Source organism: Culex quinquefasciatus, chromosome 2 (genome assembly GCF_015732765.1).
Source record: "Culex quinquefasciatus strain JHB chromosome 2, VPISU_Cqui_1.0_pri_paternal, whole genome shotgun sequence".
NCBI lineage: Eukaryota > Metazoa > Arthropoda > Insecta > Diptera > Culicidae > Culex > Culex quinquefasciatus.
In genome coordinates, this window is record NC_051862.1 from 50328980 (window position 1) to 50348623 (window position 19644).

Below are 19644 nucleotides of genomic sequence, written 5' to 3' on the forward strand. Positions count from 1 at the left end.
GGAGATTTTTATATAAAATTGTCTGGAAAATCGATCCCCACTACTGGTTTTAAAAATGTTGACGTTTAGACCATTTTCAAAAACCAGTTTTAGTAAATGATTTTTGTATATTTTTAGAAGAGACATACCATCCTGCATTTTTCGTCAGTCTTTTGGTAACATTTTAGGCTATTTCCTCAAAAAATTAGAAATAAAAAAAATCGTGACATCACCTTTAAATTTAAGTTTTAGACTTAAAAATCAAAAAATCTCATAGATGTGGCGTGTATTTTTGTTTCAGTGTATTTTTTCAGAAAGCCCGTCTAATTTCCTACAAGTTTGTCTTCGACCACTTTTTAATACGACGCAACGGCTCCGAGATACAGTAATTTTTAAATTACAAAAAAAAATAAATACCTTACGCCCTCCTCAAATGTTATTTTCGAGTACTATTGGCTTCATATACACAAAAATGGCTTATACTGTCTACAAAGTTTCATTGAAATCGGAGAGGGTCGGGTACAGAAGTACCAGAGAAATTGATTATTTGAGCTGGAATTGCTCAAAATAAAAACAGTCCTCGGAAAATTTTACATAACATATTACAAAAATGAGTTTTTCGACGCATCACGCGCAAAAACCGGAAAATGACGAAATCGGCAAAAAATCAACATTTTCCACTAAAACTGCGATAACTTTTTCAGCGATGACCTATACTGCCGTTCTACGCATATTTGTCCCATGTCATTTTTTGTCGATTCTGACCTTTTGTCATTTTCAGGTTTAGTTTGACGTTTACTTTTCGAAAAACACATAAAATCTAGTACTTTGTTCGTAAACTCAGTGAAAACAACACCAAGTGTCTTTGTACTTCTACGCATAATTGTCCCACCAAGTATTTTCTATCACAAAATTATCAGTTTTACAGCAAGAGGATTACAAATAAGAGTGATAAACTGCTAACTGGGATGATTAGGGACTTATTGGGTGAACTGCGGGACAATTATGCGTAGAAACACAAAAAACGGTCGAAAAATTTTAATCGTCTTTTTCTCAGTTGCACTTTTTTGAACATGGGACAATTATGCGTAGAACGGCAGTATAGATGTTACGGTACCAAAAGTTGCGTCTTTCAATTATGAAAATTTTGATACACTATTACGAATAATATGTTTGAGCTATAAATAACTAATATAACTATTGTGCGGTATTTCGACCTTTTCTTGTTTTTGACCAAATTTCCTTCTTTTTTCACGTGTAAAAAAAAGTTCGCGCAAAATTCCGCGGGACAAGCGCGATAAAAAAAAGCTGGAACGCAAATATACATTTGAAAATATAGATTTGATCAAACCGAGTTCTGCAATGTTCTACTATTATCTAGACTTCCTTAAAAATCACTGGAAAAAGAATCGTCCCGATTGGTTGAGCTATGCTCGAGAACCAGCGAGTTAAAGTTACGAGTCGGTGTAAGTTTGACTTGCGTTGGGTGTGTTTATTTGGTTGAATTATTTGGTACGAAAAAAATATAATAGATGAGCTGTTCTACTTACCAATCGCGGTCGAAACTCTTCGGTGATATTACCACCAGCAGTTCATAGCCTTTGTTGAACGGTTGATCTCAGATTGACGCGTCACATCGTAGCATAATCATGGAAGGAATAAAGAACAAAACAAAGAGCTGTAATTAGTACAGGGGACCATCGGATACAGGGAAAATAGAAACAATAACTCGAATCCGACTTGTGTTGGATTTCACTTATAACAATTGATTTAATATAATTTCTTACGGTGTACCTTGTATAATCTTAATACAACTGACAACTAATATACTTCTATTACAGGGTTCTTTAAATAATCCATAATAATATTCTGATTTCTTTTCGCTTTTGCTTTTCCGCAAACTTTTCTTGCACACTCTCCAGAACTCTGCTACAAAACTATCGAATAAAGTTTAAAACCTTTTTTTTTGCTGTCTCGCACGCGAGACGATTGCTAAATCATATCGTTCATTACGGGTATTTTTTTGTTTGTTGCATTTTTTTGCCTTTATTCCACATCACGTTTTTTTTGTTACTTTCACTACACGTCAAGTCACACCCACTCTCACAGACGAATTTATTTACTAAATTGTTTATTTTTTCTTTTCTCAAAAGGGGCAGGGAAGTGTGTGCGGGTGGGGAATTCTGGGTTGAAAACTCACCACAATAAATCACAAATAAAAACAATCAAACGCGAACGGTTTTTTTGGTTGCGCTGTTGCACGTGGCGGTGTGAGTGTGTTTTGAAATTAGTTTTTGTGTAGATTTTTTTTTTCTGTTTAATTTTATATATTGCATATTTTTGAAGTATCTTTTTTTTGCTGCAGAATAATTTGAATTCGAATTCGATTAATTGTAAACACCTTACTTTCATATACTTGTGTGTGTGTGTTGATGTTTTTGTTTATATTAATAAGTTTACATTGTCGTATAATTTAACCTACATGATACGATTTTTTTTTCAAATTTCTTCAGCGTCCTCTCTCATCAATATACTTCTGTATTCGGTAATGTATATTTTTATAATATGCTGTCACGAGCAAAAATTGGGATTGGAAAACAGGATTGGTTTGTTTCCTTCCTAGTGCAGTCACAATCTCTGGTTGGTTGTTGCTTGATTTGCCTGTTTTGCTTCGTTAGGTAAATCTCTACATGTATGCGGTCCTCTCGGTTGTAGTAGTTGTAGCTTGCGGTAGGTTTATGAGTGCGTTTTTTTTGAAAAAATGTTCTCTTTTCTAAAAAAGGGTGCCTAACATTCATACACTCGCTGACGATGACCTCTCTTTCTTTCACTCTCACTTAATCTGCGGCTGCAAAACGGAAGATTTAGAAAGTCAGTTCTCACCCGCCTACTCTTCAACGAAAAGTATCTTTTTCATTTGGTTTGCTATTGTTCTCGCCGCAAAGTTACGAACACAAATACAGACACGCGGTGATATAAATGCAAAAGGGGAGCAGAGCACGGGCTATTCTACACGGAAAACTTTCTCAGAAAAGGGGTATGCTCATGTGGGGGTCTGATCACAGAGTGCCGAGGAGAGAGTGTACAAAACAATAGAGAGATGGAAGGAGGGGGGAAGGAATGTTACACAGTTCGTACTTTTTTTTCTGTCTCCACTAAAGGTTTAGGAAGCCTTCAAGTCTTTCATGTTTGATGCAGGAATCACCATTTTTAAGCTACACAATATATTGCAAGATCCAAAAATATATGTAGGGGGAATCTAATGTTGTGCTCACAGTATCTGTCACATTTTTCTCTTTTTTTCGTTTTTCATTCAGGAAGGATTAAGGTTACACACGCACGCACGACGTCACACGCTCACGCATTCCTAGTAGCTAGTATATATATAAATTAGTGTGAGTGTGTTTGTGGCAATACAAATACACGCGACTACATCGACAAAGATTGATCTCCGGAAGGGGTTTTCGCTACGGGTGTGTGTGTGTGTGTCTTTGTGTTGGTGTGATTGAACCACACAGACACAATTGCAACATTTATACTTTGATTTTGCTTTGTTTAGTTTTGTTTGTTGTTTTTTTTTTTGCTAGTAATGGGACGGCAATAAGGTGAATTCAGATCAGATCTGCAATGAAGGTGGAAAAACAACATTGGTGTAAGATTATCGGAACTAGGTAGCTTGCGATTACTCTCGGATTCTCGTGATGATGATCGTGTGAGTGTCTTTGAGTGTGTGTGTGTGTGTTAACTTCTACTGTTAGTTTTGCTGGTATATGTTTGTGCTTACTACATCAGTCAGACATTTTCAGTTTCATAATTTCAGCCATTATCGTTTCGGGGATAAGGTTTTGCGCTAATTTGGTGCTGTACATAAGAGTGTAAATCAATCTACGGTTGCTGCAATGTAACATCTATTAAAACATTTTTGTTTTGTTTATCATTTAATTGCGTTTTAATCGCAGATGAAGATTTGACCTTTGGTGAAAGAAAACACCAATTGGTTGACAAGCCAATCAAAGCAGGACGTTGCTGTTAGGGGAACGGAACAACAAGATTTGAACAAACGTTTGTACAATAGAATCAGGAGGAACAACTAACAGAAGGGTAATTCTCTAGCGTTAATCGATCGAACGTTATGAATTTTCTGCCTAATAACTCAATGAAACAATAATACATTTTTTGTTTTATTCTTTATTTAGATTTTTCAGTTAAAGATAATAGTTTAATACTTGAGTTCAGAATGATTTTACGAAACCAAATACAAAAGAAATGCATACCGAACCGAAAAAAAATCAAATTAACTTTAAAATATTTCCAAATTAGTTTATCCTCCCTTAAAAATAAGTCCGAAAAAATAAGGGAAATTATTTTTAAGAGATTTCAAAAATTCCATTGGAAATAGTCTTGAAATGTATTGCAAACGATTTGAAATGCACTTTCCTATGCTGATAAAATATTAAGCATGGTTGGACTCTTTTAACAATATATTGTTATTGGTGAAATTGTGATAAACAAGACCGCCACAAGATGAAACCAAAATACGTTTTATGAGTTTCTGAAAAGTTGATATCGTGACATGATTTTTTTTATTTTATACTTCCTCTCGATAACTATTAGTCTAGTTGAGAGACCAAAGTTTAAAAAGATATTTTCAATGGCATTAATCATATGAAAAGAACTAGCAATTATTCAGAAATAAGCACTACAATGTTTTGAAACTCCACTTAACAAATTTGTTATGCATTTTTTGTGTTCACTATTTGACATTGAATTGAAACTGATATACTGTATACCAAACTGAGTTCTATTTGTTCTGAACTTTCCCATTTTCTGTCCTCCAAATGACGAAAATTTCGATTTCAAAAGTGCTGAATTCAGCATTTAAATTGTTTAAAACTTTTTTGAGATAACATATATTTTTAAAACTGATTTTCGGTTTTTGAAAAAAAAAAAAATAATCTTGAGGTAAATCACTCAATACAAATCAATAGGAATCATACCGAATTATAGTAATAAAGTTTGCACCAATAGCTTCATATCAGAGTTCGGCATGAATTAAGAAAACATCAAATAAATGTATACCAAAATGAAGCATAAATCCTGAACATACATGTCCGTTTCCATTTCACGTCAAGTACATGATCATGATCAGAAGATCCCAAAAGAAAAAAAAATAACAATCGCAGAGTTGTTTAAAGCAGTTGTAGATTATTGCCTCTGAGATCCAAATAAAAATCAGTTCGTATTGATATAACATATAGAAATCAATTATCTTCATAGTAGAGTTCAGCATGAATTAAAAAATCATACCAAAATGAAATATTAACACCAAACACACATTATTTCCATTCCGAACTGGGATCAAGCGTTCTATGAAGAAGTAAGTGGCAGTAGGGCAGTTTTGATAATTCTAGAGTTTATTTTAAATAGGTCCTATAAACATATGAAACACAATAGTTTATAGGACCTTTTCAAAAAAAAAAAAAAAAAAAAAACTCTAGAATTGTTGCAGATCAATCATGTTCCGAGTACAGTCCAGACTAGATTATCCAAAGGCCTTGGGAAAAAATATTTTCTTTGAAAAACAAATCTGGCGATTTTATACCAAGATTGAATACCAATATCCAAATAGGATGATCCTCGAACTAAAGATTTGGGAGGCTCCTCTGAATTATAAAATAGATTTAAATGCTTATCGAATTTTAAATGAAAATAATCAAAATTCATACCGAAATGCAGTATGCAATATGAATCAATAGTTTCAAACGTTAGTTCGGTATGAATTATGACAATGATTTCACCCCGAAATAAGGTATGGATCTGGACAGAGCTTTCCTGTTTTAAATTTTCAAAGAAATTGGAAGAGGATAGTTGACAATTAAGATGATTTTTATTTTTTTCAGAATTGTAGAACTCGATTTGTTATTCAAAAATGTACGAAACCTCAGAGTTGTTTCCCAGGAAATCCAAGATAAAAAGTTTAATAAGCCGATCAGAAAACACAAAATCCAATCGATTAACGCCAGAGAATCGCTCAATAAAACATCTAAAAAAAAAATCAAAAATAGAGAACGAAAACACCGAAAGCAATAGAACAATCACGACAGCGCCACATTTCTCCCTAGAAATTATGTGGTAGCAGTGAGGGCAGGGTTAAACGGGCATAACAAATGAGCATTCAACGTTCTACTTGGCCGCGGCCAGCGCCGCCGCTTCGCTCGCCTCCGCAAACATCGTGCCAATGTCCTTGCTCTCGAGCGTCTCCGGCGAAAAGGGCTCCTCGTAGGTGAGGAACGAGTTCGAGTTCGAGATGGTCGTCTTGCGGCGCGGATCTTTTGCGCTGCGCACGATCCGGACGTCTTTGGGCTTCTTCTTGTCGGCTTCGTCGGTGATGATGACGAGTTGGTTCCGGGCGAGGGCGGCGGACGCGGATTTGCGTCGCTTCGAGCCCGAGCTCCTGCGGTTGGCGTCAACGACGACGATCACGTCGGAGCTGGTTTTGCTCTTGCGCTGCACAAACTCGTCCGAGATGAAGACCAGCTCGACGCTGTTGGTGGCGGCGGCGGAGGTTGCCAGCGGGGTGGACGGACCGAACTCTTCCTCGTTGTGGTTCGAGCCGAGCGAGATGTCGTCGACGGATTTGGACTTGGACTTGGCGGAGTCCAGCACGACGGTGAGCGTGTCCTCCTCGAGGTGGACGCCCACGGTTTTGCCGTTGGGTGGTGTTTTGTCCTCGATGCTTTCCATCGATTTGGAGATGGCTTTTTTGGATGCGCCGCGGGAGATTCTGACCTTCTGGTCGGACAGCGACTGGCGCCGGAACTCGTCCGAGATGATGATGATCTCTTCGGCTTGGGTCTTTCCTCGGCGGAGCTGGTGCTTCTTGCGCTGTACGGATGGTCTGAGACCGTGTTGGATTCCGATCGAGCGGCGCTCGACGTTTTCGCTGTGACGTCGCTGCAGCCGGTTCAGGTCTTCGGCGGCGATCGCCCTTGGGGAGGGGGAAGTCGACAACGGCGACGGTGACCAGCTTGCGGCCTTCGAGGGACTGCCCACCACCTTGAGCGTCCGTCCGTTGGACGGGTCTTCTCCGTCGTCCGAATCTACTGCTGCTCCAGCCCCAGCCCCAGAAACCGCTTCCTGATCGACTACCAGCTTTGTCTCACACTTGACTTGTCTATCGCTAACGATCTGATTTAAAATATTATTTATATCTAACGTCAATCTACATTTTGTACACGATGAGGATGAGCTATTCGTATCGTTCAGTTTACTCACTAAACTATTCAAATTGTCTTTGTTTAACTGTAGTAATTTCTTACTGTTACCTTCTTTGCTGAACGTTGAGGAAGTGGCTGTGGTGGTGGTGGTTCGATGTTGACCTTCTACTTCTTTCTGCTGCTGCTGCAAGTTCTCTTTGGAAATGTTGATAATGTTCTCGTTGCACGCGCACTTGCGGAACTTGAGGTTCAGCTCGATCATACTGCTGTCGCTCGAGTACGAGATGAAGCCGCGGATGTCGCTGTTCTGGCAGGAGCCGCCCAGCGCCGACGCCGCCACGTCCTCGTCGACGTCCGAGTTTTGCTGGAAGTGATCCACGGCAACGCCGTTGATGTGCACCGTCGCTTTGGTGCTGTTGCTGCGGATCGAGTTGCTGTGGCTGGGCTGCCGGCTGCCGGAGTCGACGACATCGTGCGACCGGGACGCTGGCAGTGGACCGGCTGCGGAGGACGACGCGGTAGCCATGTTGAACACCTGGCTACCCGCGTCCGACCCGTGCTGCTAGAGAAGCTTCTCCGCCGCGGTCGCCGCCGTCGTCATGGACACGTTCGTCGTCGAGTTGGAGCTGATCGTGATCGAGGCGTTCAGAATCTCGTCGTCTGAAAGGTATAACGGAGTAAAAATTGAGATGATCATAACTCAAACCAAACGCCAATCTACCCGTGTTCAGATCTTCATCGTCCTCCTCGGGAATATCGCTATGCCCGGCCGCGCTCCCATCTCCGCCACTCCGTCTCTGCTCACTATCCGCCACCGCTGCACCACTACGCTTCTTCCGTCCTCCCTCCTTACTGCCCTCTCCATCCCCACTTCCCCCACCTCTACTACCACCGCTTCCACCACCCCCCTTGTTCAGTTTTTGTCAGTTGACCAGCTCCACCGACACAAACTGCTTCAGTCGCTCCAGATACTGGCTGTACATCTCGACGTCGTTGTGGCCGGCGCCCTCCACCCACAGCGGCTCGACCGCCCGCGGACACTTCTCGTAGATGGTCATGCCGTGGGAAAAGTCAATCACCTCGTCCTCGGTGCCGTGTATCACCAGCACCGGCGACGTCACCTTGGGAACCTTGTCGATGCTGTTGAAACGGAAAAGATCGTCAAAAAATCATTCTCATACAAGGTATTCAAGTCTTACCTCGGAAACGCATCAAAGAACCAGGTGCGCTTCGTCGCCGGGAAGGCCACCCGCATGCCGGACATGAGCGGCGAGTGCAGGATGACCGCGCCCACCTCGTATCGGCTGGCCAGGTCCACCGTCGGCACCGTCCCGATGCTCTGGCCGTACAAAATGATATTCTCCGGGCTAATCCCATATCGCGTCCTCAGCGCGTGCCACGCGGCGTCAATGTCCGCGTACAGATTCTTCTCCGTCGGCTTCCCCGTGCTCATGCCGTAGCCCGAGTAGTCGTAGCTGAAGATGTTGCAGTTTATCCGCTGGCCCAGCCCGATGAAGAAGCTCGTCATCTGGCCCAGATCGACCGCGTTGCCGTGGGAGAAGAGCAGGGTGAATCTGTGGGTAGGGGGGAAGAGCAGGAAAAAAAAGTCAGCACAGTGATTTCAAGTGGCGTTGGCGCTGGTGGGACAAACACGAGGGTAAGGAATTACCCAGAATTCAATGGAAATGAGCTGGGGAAGATTTTGGACGAGCAGCAACCTTTAGAGACACGCGTGTTTCGGGGAGATTGGGGAACATTGAACAGGTGGTTGAGGCCTTCCTCGGATTTTGTGGTCTTTGGTATTGAATGTCTCATGTCTGGGTTGCCATATCGTCAAATTCTGGTTTCTAAGGCAGTTGAAAAATAGTAGTTTATGCAAAAAGTAGAACTTTTCAGCATTTGTTTTGAAAAGGGTTACGATTCGATTCTGTTACTTTTGGTAGATACATACATACATACATGGTAGAGAAAAGTAGGCTGTTTCGTTGTCCCAGATTGACAGGAAAAGTAAGTAGTTTCACGAAGGAATTGCAAAAAAAACAAGTTACTGGGCTTGTAGAATTCAATAAACTCTTAGATAGCTTAGGACAGTGAGACCAAGTCGTCTAACATTATGTTCTTTAAATATTTATTCAACAATTGAATTTAGAAATTCAAAAATTGAAAAAAAAAATTCAAGGGCAAAAAAAAATATAAAATTTCAAAATGTAAAAACCTAAAAATTGAAAAAAAAATCTTGTTACGGACAATTTTAAATGCGTGAATTCAAATGAAAATGTTTTCCATGAAAAAGTGCAAACAACTTCATATAAGTTTCATTTACTAAAGTTGAAAATCGCAATTAAAAATTTCCAGGACATGTTGACATAAAGTCAACAACAAAAAAAAAACATCATCAGTTGGAAAATTTGATCTTATTGAATAAAAATATTTAAAATTTATTTAAAATAAGGTCACAGTTTTATTAAAAAATGTAAAGTAATTTTCGACTGTTTCGATGTTCGAAAATCTGGCAACCCTGTCTTACTATTTGAAGTCGATTTGCACTAATCTGTACAGAAATTTCGTCCGGATCAATCATAGGAATAGGATAAGATAAGTTATCGAAAGACCTTCCAAATGAGTCCAAAACATTGAAGTTCTGGCAACCCAGTATCAAGTTATGAACACTTGAATTAAATTATTTCCCGATCTTTTGTTTGACCCATTTTCGGTTAAGAGTGGGGAAGACACCAACCACTCAGGTGGATTTAGTTGTTTCGGAAAATCGAATCACAAAAAAAAGTTTTTTGTTGTCTTATTTTTGATTATCGCGCTCACCCTCTAAACTACTCTAACATAATTTAATGTTTTTGAATTCAAGATGGCAGCCAAAAAGGCGGAAAAATGCATTTTCGCTTTTTTTAAGGTCACAGAATGCAAATTTGATGTTTAAAGTAACAAAATAAAAATACACGATTTTTTTTCAGTTATCCGAAGTCCCATACATACCTTCCGATAATCATTCATTCCGTATGACCAATTATTTTATGAATCTTGAATTTACACCAAGATTCGCTCATAAAAACAAAACATAAACCTTTAAAAACACAAAATTTGAGATATAAAAATGTAGCGTGACGGGACAACAACGTAAAATTTGTTTACTTTGATTTTATGTGAAGAACTCTGCTCTCCGAGTGAGTTTTTGAAAAAAAAATCTACGGTTGTTTCAAAATTGACAAACGAACATTTTGCCTTCTGAATCAAGCAATTTCGTCAAATTTTGTTGATATGACAGATATTTCTTTTCGTGATTTTTTTCAGAAGAAAGTTTTGCTCGCGTTGTCCCGTCACGAAATGTAGCATTTGTTAGAATCTCATCAAAGTCTGCTATTTTGTCAATGCAAAATTAAACTTCAATTTATGATTTTGAATGCTAGTTTTAATAAAATTCTTCTAAATGTTACAAAAAATGCTCTTTATGACTAATATGAAACACTATGCCGTTGCAAATATTTTTTGAGGTTAAATATAGAAATTACAAGCAATGTTTTTAACATTTGAATTAACGAATTAAAAAAGTGTTTTAAAATGTGAAACGTGCCATCATTAAATATGGCGAAAAAACATGGAGCAAATTGTCCCGTTCCGCCTTAACCATGATTACCGTCCCGTTCCCCCTTATCCCGTGAAAGTCAGAAGAATTTTTTTTGAACTAGAAAATTGACCGCACTATTCACTAGTAAAATCGAAACAAATTCAATCACTACACACTCAAGATTCCCAGGAATCTAGAAAAATATGAATAAAGTCACAAAAAAGCAGAATATTCCATAATCTAGCCTTTTTATGAGCGATTAGTTTCCTCCATACAAAAATTTGGTGCCACAACAATCGCCTCAAATAAGCTGTTTTATTCAAATTACCTTACTGAATTTGTAATCCCATAACGTGCTGCAACCAGGAGGACCAGTTCATATTCAAAAAACGTACCTCTAATAAAGTCGCGAAGTGAAAATTTTCGCATGCAATTTTACCTTTGTTCCGATACATTTAAACACCAGCAGCTGCTGCTTTAGTATTGGTAATCATCGCCACTGATAGAAATGGAAATCATCGGAATGTTGCCAGAAAAGGATTCAATGAAATTATTTATAAAAATATGAATTTTGCATTACCAGCCAGTTTTCATGCTTAAAAATAAAGAGAGTAGAATGGATATAAATGTAAAACTTTATTTGTATATTAACAACCTATATTAATGACTCCAAAGCATAAAAAACAATGAATAAGTTTTTTTCATAATTAATCCAATTATTATATTATAGCGTGTCCGGGAACACTTTCCTGTAACAAACAGGGGGACGAAACGCATAACAGATTGTAGCTTGTATTCTACAGGCGGGCCCACAAAATACAAGGATGATGGCAGTTACGCATAGATCTATCTACGTGCGCATGTATTGCGTGTACGTACACGATGGATTTTTAGGTTAAAATTTGTGGTCGCCAGCAAAAACAAATGGTAAGCTAGTGTGCGTGAGATCGGGCTTAGATAACTCTATAGAGCTTTATGACGTTTCGCGTACGCACACTAGCGCACCATCTGATTTTGCTGGCCGGACAAAATTTAACCTCAATCTGTTTTGTGTACGTACACGCAATACATGCGCACGTAGAAAACTCTATAGAAAAAAGTGAGGTTAAATTTTGTACCAGCCAGCAAAACAAATGGTGCGCTAGTGTGTGTGAGATCGGGCTTAGATAGCTCTATAGAGTTATCTAAGCCCGATCTCACGCACACTAGCTTACCATTTGTTTTTGCTGGCGGGTACAAATTTTAACCTAAAAACCCTTCGTGTACAAACACGCAATACATGCGCACGTAGATAACTCTATTGTGTGATATTTGCATCCCTTTGTACTAACAGTAGAGTAAAATGTCAATCTCAGGTTTGTTTATAAACAAAATTGAAGTTTTGGAAAGAAATTATTAGATCATGTGGCAAATTAATAGTAAGAAAATCAGTTTTGTTATATATTTAAACATATTTATGGCTTTTTATTGAATTTTAACAGGTACAGCGGTACTGCCGAGGAAGTGCAAGAAAAAAAGGCCCTGCAGACTGGTTCCTTGATTGGCCAACTTGCGGATGCTGATTACCTCCAAATCGACGATTTCTATGCTGATAGTGTAGTGGCCACTGGCGTAGCTGTTGGTGGCATCCTGATTGCCGGTGACCAGCTTCTCCAGCTGACACAGATGGCGATTCGTTCCGTTGTGAACCTTGGTTATCACGGTCAGTTGCAGAACTTCGACTACGACAGGCGGAACGGCCAGCGGAGGCCAATCCGCGGACTTATCACTTCAACAACACCAGCTCCGTTACCGTTAGCAACGTCGGACAAGCCAGTGTCTGAAACGCCTCCTAGGAGGTGAACTGTAGGAATATTGAATCTAGTTGGACGTTCAGCACCTTCTTAGGTTAAACCGGCGGCGACAAGCAAGTTCTGCTTGCCGTAGTCATCGTTATGGAAGTGACCGTGATAAATAAAATACTCATAGGAATATATCGCCATCTATTCTACCCGGGGCAACTGATCACCAGCAAGGAGGATGCCACCAACAAAAACGTACGTGGCCACTACTCGTGGCAATCGTCGACCTGGGTGTGATTCGCAAGCTTTCTTGGCAAGAGTTCTTTGCTGCAGGTTTCCTGATCTTGAACGTGATTGGCGGCGGTTGCACCGGATCCGGATTCACCTTGCTGCTGATGTAGCATCTGTCTGTCGACTTCGGCAATTAGTCCAACCCAGTATTCGTCATTTAACCCGGATCTCAACCTCCCCGGACTGATCAAACCCTACAGATACAGCTGTTTTTCGTCCAACGCGTCAATTTTGTAATTTGTGACGGGAAACGGAACATTTATGTGAATAAATCTTGAAAAAGTGTAAAACACGTTTCAATTTATTACTATAAAACATAAATTCAGGATAAGAAGCAAATCTTAGTACGCTTCAAGTAGATGAAGACAAATTATTTCCATCGATAACTTACCATTAAAACATCAGTTAACGTAAACGTTTGATTCTAGTTTCTTAAAAAAATATTTTTAAATGCATGCAATATTTTGTATATTGAAGGATGAGATTTACTTTGATAGTTCCAAAGTTCTAAGTCATGGTGAAATAAACTCTTTTCAAAAGTTAGCAAGTACATTTCTCGTTCAATTAGACATTTGCATTTGTTAGCAAAGTTATTTTGCTCACACAACTACCTCCATAGAGTTATCTACGTGCGCATGTATTGCGTGTACGTACACGAAAAAGATTGAGGTTAAATTTTGTACCCGCCAGCAAAACAAATGGTGTGCTAGTGTGTGTGAGAGCGGGCTTAGATAACTCTATACAATGTCACAAATACTAGTACAGCAATTACGTCATTAATGATCATCATCGAACTAACACTATCAGAGCTCACTAATACATTGGCACTAAGATTGCCTTCGCGTTTCACCTTAAAGATCAATGATTGGTTGAAAAATTGATTTTTGGCAAATTTTTAGATCGATAGTGGCGGGTTTGGGTTGGTTACTTAAAGTTTGTATTGTTTATTTCAAAATATCGTTTTTTTTTTAGGTTTTTGGACTTTCATAATTATTTTTCATCAATAGGTTTTATTTTTAATTTAAAATTGTAATTTTTGGAGGCTAATTTTTTTTGGGTTTATCGATGGCCCCTATTCTGCCCACCATTGAAAAAAGGCTAATATCCACTTTTGGCAAAAACGAGATATTAGCACCAGGTGGTAGAGGATGTTCCAACGCATCTTCTGGAACCTGAATTTCACTGAAATAGTGTTTAGACCAAACGGCTAATATGCCACTCTTATGGGAAATTGCCTTGACAGAGATTTTGTGACAAACACTAAAACGCGTTTTTCTCGGAATACTTGATTTGGCATAATAGCCGAATTTTCAATTATGGGCAGTATTGGAGAATTGCTCTGCTTTACGAATTTGGTGAGATCAGTTCATGTTGGAAATTTTAAACACTAACAATTAAGCTGTATCAACATAATCCAAGTCGGCCAGCAGATTTAAGGCACACACAGCATTCGAAAATATGTAATTGAATATGCTTCCTTACCCCTAGTCTCCCCTATTCCCTTATAATACAAAAAATGTGAAAAGGGAATGGGTGGCGGAAAATTGGAGCGTCCCGGTTTTAGATGCTGTAGACAAACAGAGAAGTGCCACAAAATGAAAATCCTCTGACAAAAAAACACAAGCTGTTCACTGGATAACACCTCTTACCAGCTCAGTAGACCATCCGAGTGTGTGGCAGCAGAAGCAGCAGCAGTGTAGAATTATGCCAGGGTACTTGAGTGAACTTTCCATAAAAAAATATGTTTGCCCAAAAGGAGGGGAAGGGGAGGAAAAAGTGGGAGAGGTAATTTTACCTAGCAGAGACATCGCTGGCCCATATATGTATGTGTGTGTGCGGGGGCTCCCCTAATAGATGTGGTCTCTACCAGACCTGGCTGGGGCAGTGGAACGCTGGATCATCAGGTGGAACAGTACACCCTCCCCTATCGTAACGAGTAATCTTTTGACCTTTTTTGTACATGACCACCGCGCGCGCGGGGGATATTCTAAATGGGTAACGTGAACCGGGGGGCAAAAATTTAGCCACAAGAACGAATGGTGGATTTCGTAATGGAAACAAGTTTCTGGACTAGAATGTGACGGATTTAGCTACAATCACAAAGCAGCGATGTTCTTCTCTGGCAGATTACCGATAGTTCACGCAAGAGAGAAGCGAGTCTCCTCTGATGAAAGTTCTTCAGTCGCTGTTCAAGTATAGTGCAATATCTGAGTGCGTGAAATGTCAATACTTTACTGATAAGTTAAAAGCCAAATAGAACCTTGACGGTGCCGATTGGCGGAACCTTCTTTCATCTGCTTATCAAAAGTAACAACTCTTATCAACTTTTACTTTTGAAATTCGTGTCAAGAAGAGTGCATTTGTTGAAAGGCCGTTGATAGCAACTACCTTTACTGAAATGTTCGAACACAAATTTTGCAGAACTATATAATTAATTAGAATTCCATTATAGCCCAACAAATCGATCACTTCCGTAAACATCTAACCTATAAGCTGATAACGCAAATCGCCTCTCGAGAGTCTCGGTTCACACAAGTACCCATATCGCGACTTTGCTTCCAAAGTGAACCAACAACTCTAAATGCTAATGACTCATGGACACGACAAAGCGATGTACTGGTACTAGACTTCAAGGTACAAGTTTTCCAAACGGCGCTCGTACAGCGCAGGATAATCATTTAGCGCGATCAGAGTTGGTTCACCGATCATCATCAACTGAGGCGATGTTTAGTTTGTTGTTACCGATTATTTACAGTGTTCGGTACGGTACCAGCCAGTACATTACAGGGCTGATTGCTTTCATTATCGCTCGTTAGGGGCTGTGACATGGTTTTGGCGCGGGGGAGAGATTTTGAAGCTTTTGGACAAATCTGCGTGAAGATCGGCTGAAAGTTTTATTCGCACTACGCGTTGGAGGTGGATGGACAGTTTTGCAATACAGTCTGATCGTGCCATCTTGTTGCAAGTCGGACAAAAACGTTTGTTAACACGTATGAATGGGACACACTTCACAGAATTAACAGGGGATGAGGGAGGCGTGGACATACCGTAACAAATGCTCCGATTTATAATTGCTTTTGTGTTTTGATTTATGCTCAGAAAACTAATAAAATGTCAGATATTCGCTCTATTTTAGTTTATAAGTGACCACTTAAGAATGACCAAATTTGTTATCGCAAAAACACATTCAATTTTGACCAGTTAAGTCAACACTGCAATCAAAGACACACAGTTTGCATGTTTGTGGTTTGCTTACGATGCTGATAACGATTTGCGGAAGTTCTGATTCATAACTCAATCGCTTTGATTGTAGAAAAATCCTTAGAAGAATCTCCAAATACTTTGCTTAAGAGGTGGACATTTCCGTCCCCGCCAACAAGCCAGTCACGCGAATCATAAATATTCGCGATGGTGCACATTAGATTTGCTCTGTTTAATCTATCGATTAGAGCAACTCGCTAATGACATAAACAGATAATCAGAAGTCTCATTGGACAACTGCGAATAGTTTGCCAACCACGACGGACCGTCGCAGCTTCATGTGACCACTGACCTCCGCGCGGCCATCAATCCTTATCGAGAACGGAAGTCGCATTACTCACCTCGCGTTGGTGCTGCACTTGACAAACAGACAGGCGATCCGGTTCCCCCGCGAGGACCGCGAGTAGAACGCCTCGAAGCACTCCTTCTCCCGGTCCCCGTACTGCCAGTCGGCCCGGTCCAGCAGCGTGAGCGCAAACTTGCCCCCACTGCCGGCCGCCTCATCCTCCGCCTTCAGGTCGTAGCTCGGCTCCGGCGGCAGAAAGGCCAACTTGGACGCGATCCGGCCCGGGCAGGGCGGACAGCAGAACAGACAGCACAGCTCGCTGAAGCTTAGTCCGTTCATTTTCTTCTTCGGCTCGGACACGTCCACCGGGGTTCCGGAATCGGTCTGGCCACCGGAACCGGTTCCGGGAGGTGCGGGCGCGGGGTCGTCGGAACACTCGGCGTCGTTTCGTTTGTTCCGTTCCAGCTTGGCCAGTTTTCGCGGTGACACAGATCCCGACCAACACACACACTCTTTTTTTTCCGCGGAGGAATTCAAGCAAACACTCGTTCTTTTTTTCCTCTCTTCACTTTTTGCTTCGCTGGAGCAGGCCAGGCAGCAATCTGTCACAGGTCGAAAAACAACACCCCAGGTAAAATCAAACCTTCTCCGCCTGAAAAGCAACCGCTCGCCACCGAATTTGACCGGATTTGGTCCGGAATCGAACGCAGCGAGTTCAGCACTTTACGAAAACACAGATTTTACACTTTTGAAAGCGATTTTACACCAAAAATATGTATTTTCCCCCTGCAAAACCGAACTTCGAAAGCGCCACACACTCGAGCGAGATTTTTTTTTCGTTTGATTTCTTTTCTCTTTTTCCAGACTGACGTTTTGAAGCGTCAAGATGAAAAGGTGGAAACGTTTCGTCTGGGGTGCGGGAAAAACAATTATCTGTGAAGTGACGTAAACGCCGCTCGGAAAAGTCTGCAGGTTTCATCGCAGCTGTTTTTCTACACTGAAAACCCAACCATGGTAGTTGCTACCATATTGTAGGGTTAAATTGAGAACACGCACCGACGTATTTTTGCTAAAAACATTCCGTGCTTGAATTAACTGATTAACGCAGTCAGTTTTACTATGTCGAGAGCGGTATGGTAATTTCAACCCTCCAATATGGAAAGAATGATAATGAATTCGTAATTGCTACCATGCAATTTTGTGGAAGCATAGTACATTCTACCATTTTTGCGTTTACTTTCACCAAAAAGCAACAGTTATTTTAATAAGCAGCATTTTTAGCAAATGTTCTTAAAATTACCATGGTCGGGCTTTCAGTGTAGCTGACGCCCGAGACACCATTTGAATTTGCTGGGGGCGATTTGGCCAAACTTTGAAGGCCTGCAGGAAGTTCAAAAATCAATGTACCAACAGTTGCACAAAAATCTGACCCTAGATCTGGCCGTTACGCCACTGATATTGGTTATAATCGCGTTTTTGGCGAATTTGCCTCAAAAAGTGGCATATGTGAAAAAATAACTTTTTACGGGTTAAATTCCACCCAGCTACCGGCAAACCAGTTTTCAAGCAAACCGGCTGAAATTTGGACTGGAGGCTCAATTTTAGTAGGTTCTTTTTCGGGCAACTTTTATTTAATTTTTACCCGGGCTATTAAATATGCTTTAAATACAGAGAATCGTTAGCGTTACGTTTTTCTCTAGGGGTGAGACACATGCCCTAATCAACCAAAAATTACCAGCTAGTTGATTAAAAATTACAGTTAGTTGATTAGAATTATCACTAATCGATTAGTGTATTCCTGCCTTTTTACTTTTATCTTGGGCTGACGAACAAACGTCAAAACATCACAACATAGCAAAATTTCTCGTGCTTGCGGCCGTTTGACAAATGTAAGGCAACCAAAGCGGCCAACCTGGTTCTGAAAACGGATTGCCCACGGATTGCCAATTGAACGATCGACGAAATTACAGGGCAGCAGGTTATGCGGAATCGGACCGATCCGGCGGCAAAGTTGTGGCGTGGAAATTTAAAAAAATAGAATCCGTCGCCGGTAACAAAAGAGCCTACGCCAACAGGTGTTTTCCTGAGCATTTTGAGTAGCAGTTTATGTCGAAGGACACGTCCCAATGAAGATCCTCTCGGGGGCGTAGCCGACGCGATCCTCGACGGTGTCGTTACCAGGAGGCAGCAGATGACGGTGCAGGTCCTTCAGAAATCCTTCACCTCGAGTAGTAATCGTTTGTGAGCACCTTTACGTTTGAGCCAATCGGTGCTCCGTCCTCTTCACGACTGTCCCCTCGCCCCAGCACCAAATCTCTCAACAATTATTGATGCACTGCTTCAGGGTTGGAAGATGGGTGGCATTTAGAATGAGCAAAATTGAAACTTCATTTATGAATTTAGTCTTAAGAGCCGACGTTGGAACGGGACATTAAAGTACGGTCGCCCGGGGACATTTGATGCACCACGAGTCGCACAAGGCCATCGATTGAATCTCTACCTTTGGCGGTCGAAAATGCTCCAGCTGCTCATGGATTATACAGCCAATTAGAAACCAAATCCATCAACTTGTCCAAGCTGACCTTGTAGAACGTAAGCTCATCCACGCATCCCAAACTTGAAACTCCGAATGTTTGGTGTTCAGCTGCTTCGGCTTCACTTACTGTGGTCATATTGCCGTTCCGCGGTGTTGTGGCCAACCGGATTCCGCTTTTGTCTAACGGCCATAGGCTTGGCCATCATCAACGCAACGGATGCATTCAGCCTCCCCACCCCCACCCCACCTAGGTAAAACACAACCAAAAGAACGGTTTTTATTAAATTTCATCAAGTAAAGTTTTACAGTAGTATTGTGAAAAATTAAAATCAAATGTAAATAAATTCTTATAAAAAATCAGTGCGACTAACAGTCTGGGTCCCGTGGATCAATATTTCGTTAAACCGCTTCGACAGGCACATTCCACGCATTTTCACTCTCGACACCTGGATTGTTGAGCACCATTGGCCGGCTGACAGCTGGACAATGTCCTTGACCGAAGCCTGCTCGGACACCACCTAGTTCAGGTAGAGCAGCTCGTTGTTCACCGCCACGAGTCTTTCCTCGCGGACCATACACAGATTCATAGAAGATTTTCCAGGTCCGCCAAATTTTCTGCAGGTACTTCGATCAATTGGGAAGACTTGCACGATGGAACTGTTGAGTACCCCTCGTTTGAGTACTAGTCAAATGACAGTACAAATACATGTAAC

General features: G+C 40.9%; 1 protein-coding gene across 3 annotated transcripts; it reads right to left on the minus strand.

Annotated features, from left to right (window-relative positions):
* Nucleotides 1–1719: 1719 nt before the first annotated feature.
* Nucleotides 1720–17241, minus strand: LOC6046488. 3 transcript variants are annotated; one of them, XR_005277137.1, is made up of 5 exons: nucleotides 17160–17241; nucleotides 16451–16997; nucleotides 8396–8770; nucleotides 7918–8336; nucleotides 7715–7856 (listed from the first exon to the last, which is right to left on the minus strand). XR_005277137.1 is itself a non-coding variant. In XM_038252626.1 (2 exons), exon 2 carries the CDS (start codon nucleotides 7720–7722, stop codon nucleotides 6163–6165), a length of 1560 nt encoding a protein of 519 aa, XP_038108554.1. In that variant the 5' UTR covers nucleotides 7723–7856; nucleotides 7918–8088; the 3' UTR covers nucleotides 1720–6162. The 3 variants fall into 3 exon arrangements, 1 of the variants encoding a protein (XP_038108554.1); XR_005277136.1 differs by lacking the exon at nucleotides 17160–17241 and having other exon boundaries at nucleotides 16451–17116; XM_038252626.1 differs by lacking the exons at nucleotides 8396–8770; nucleotides 16451–16997; nucleotides 17160–17241 and having other exon boundaries at nucleotides 1720–7856; nucleotides 7918–8088.
* Between the last annotated feature and the right edge of the window lie 2403 nt (nucleotides 17242–19644).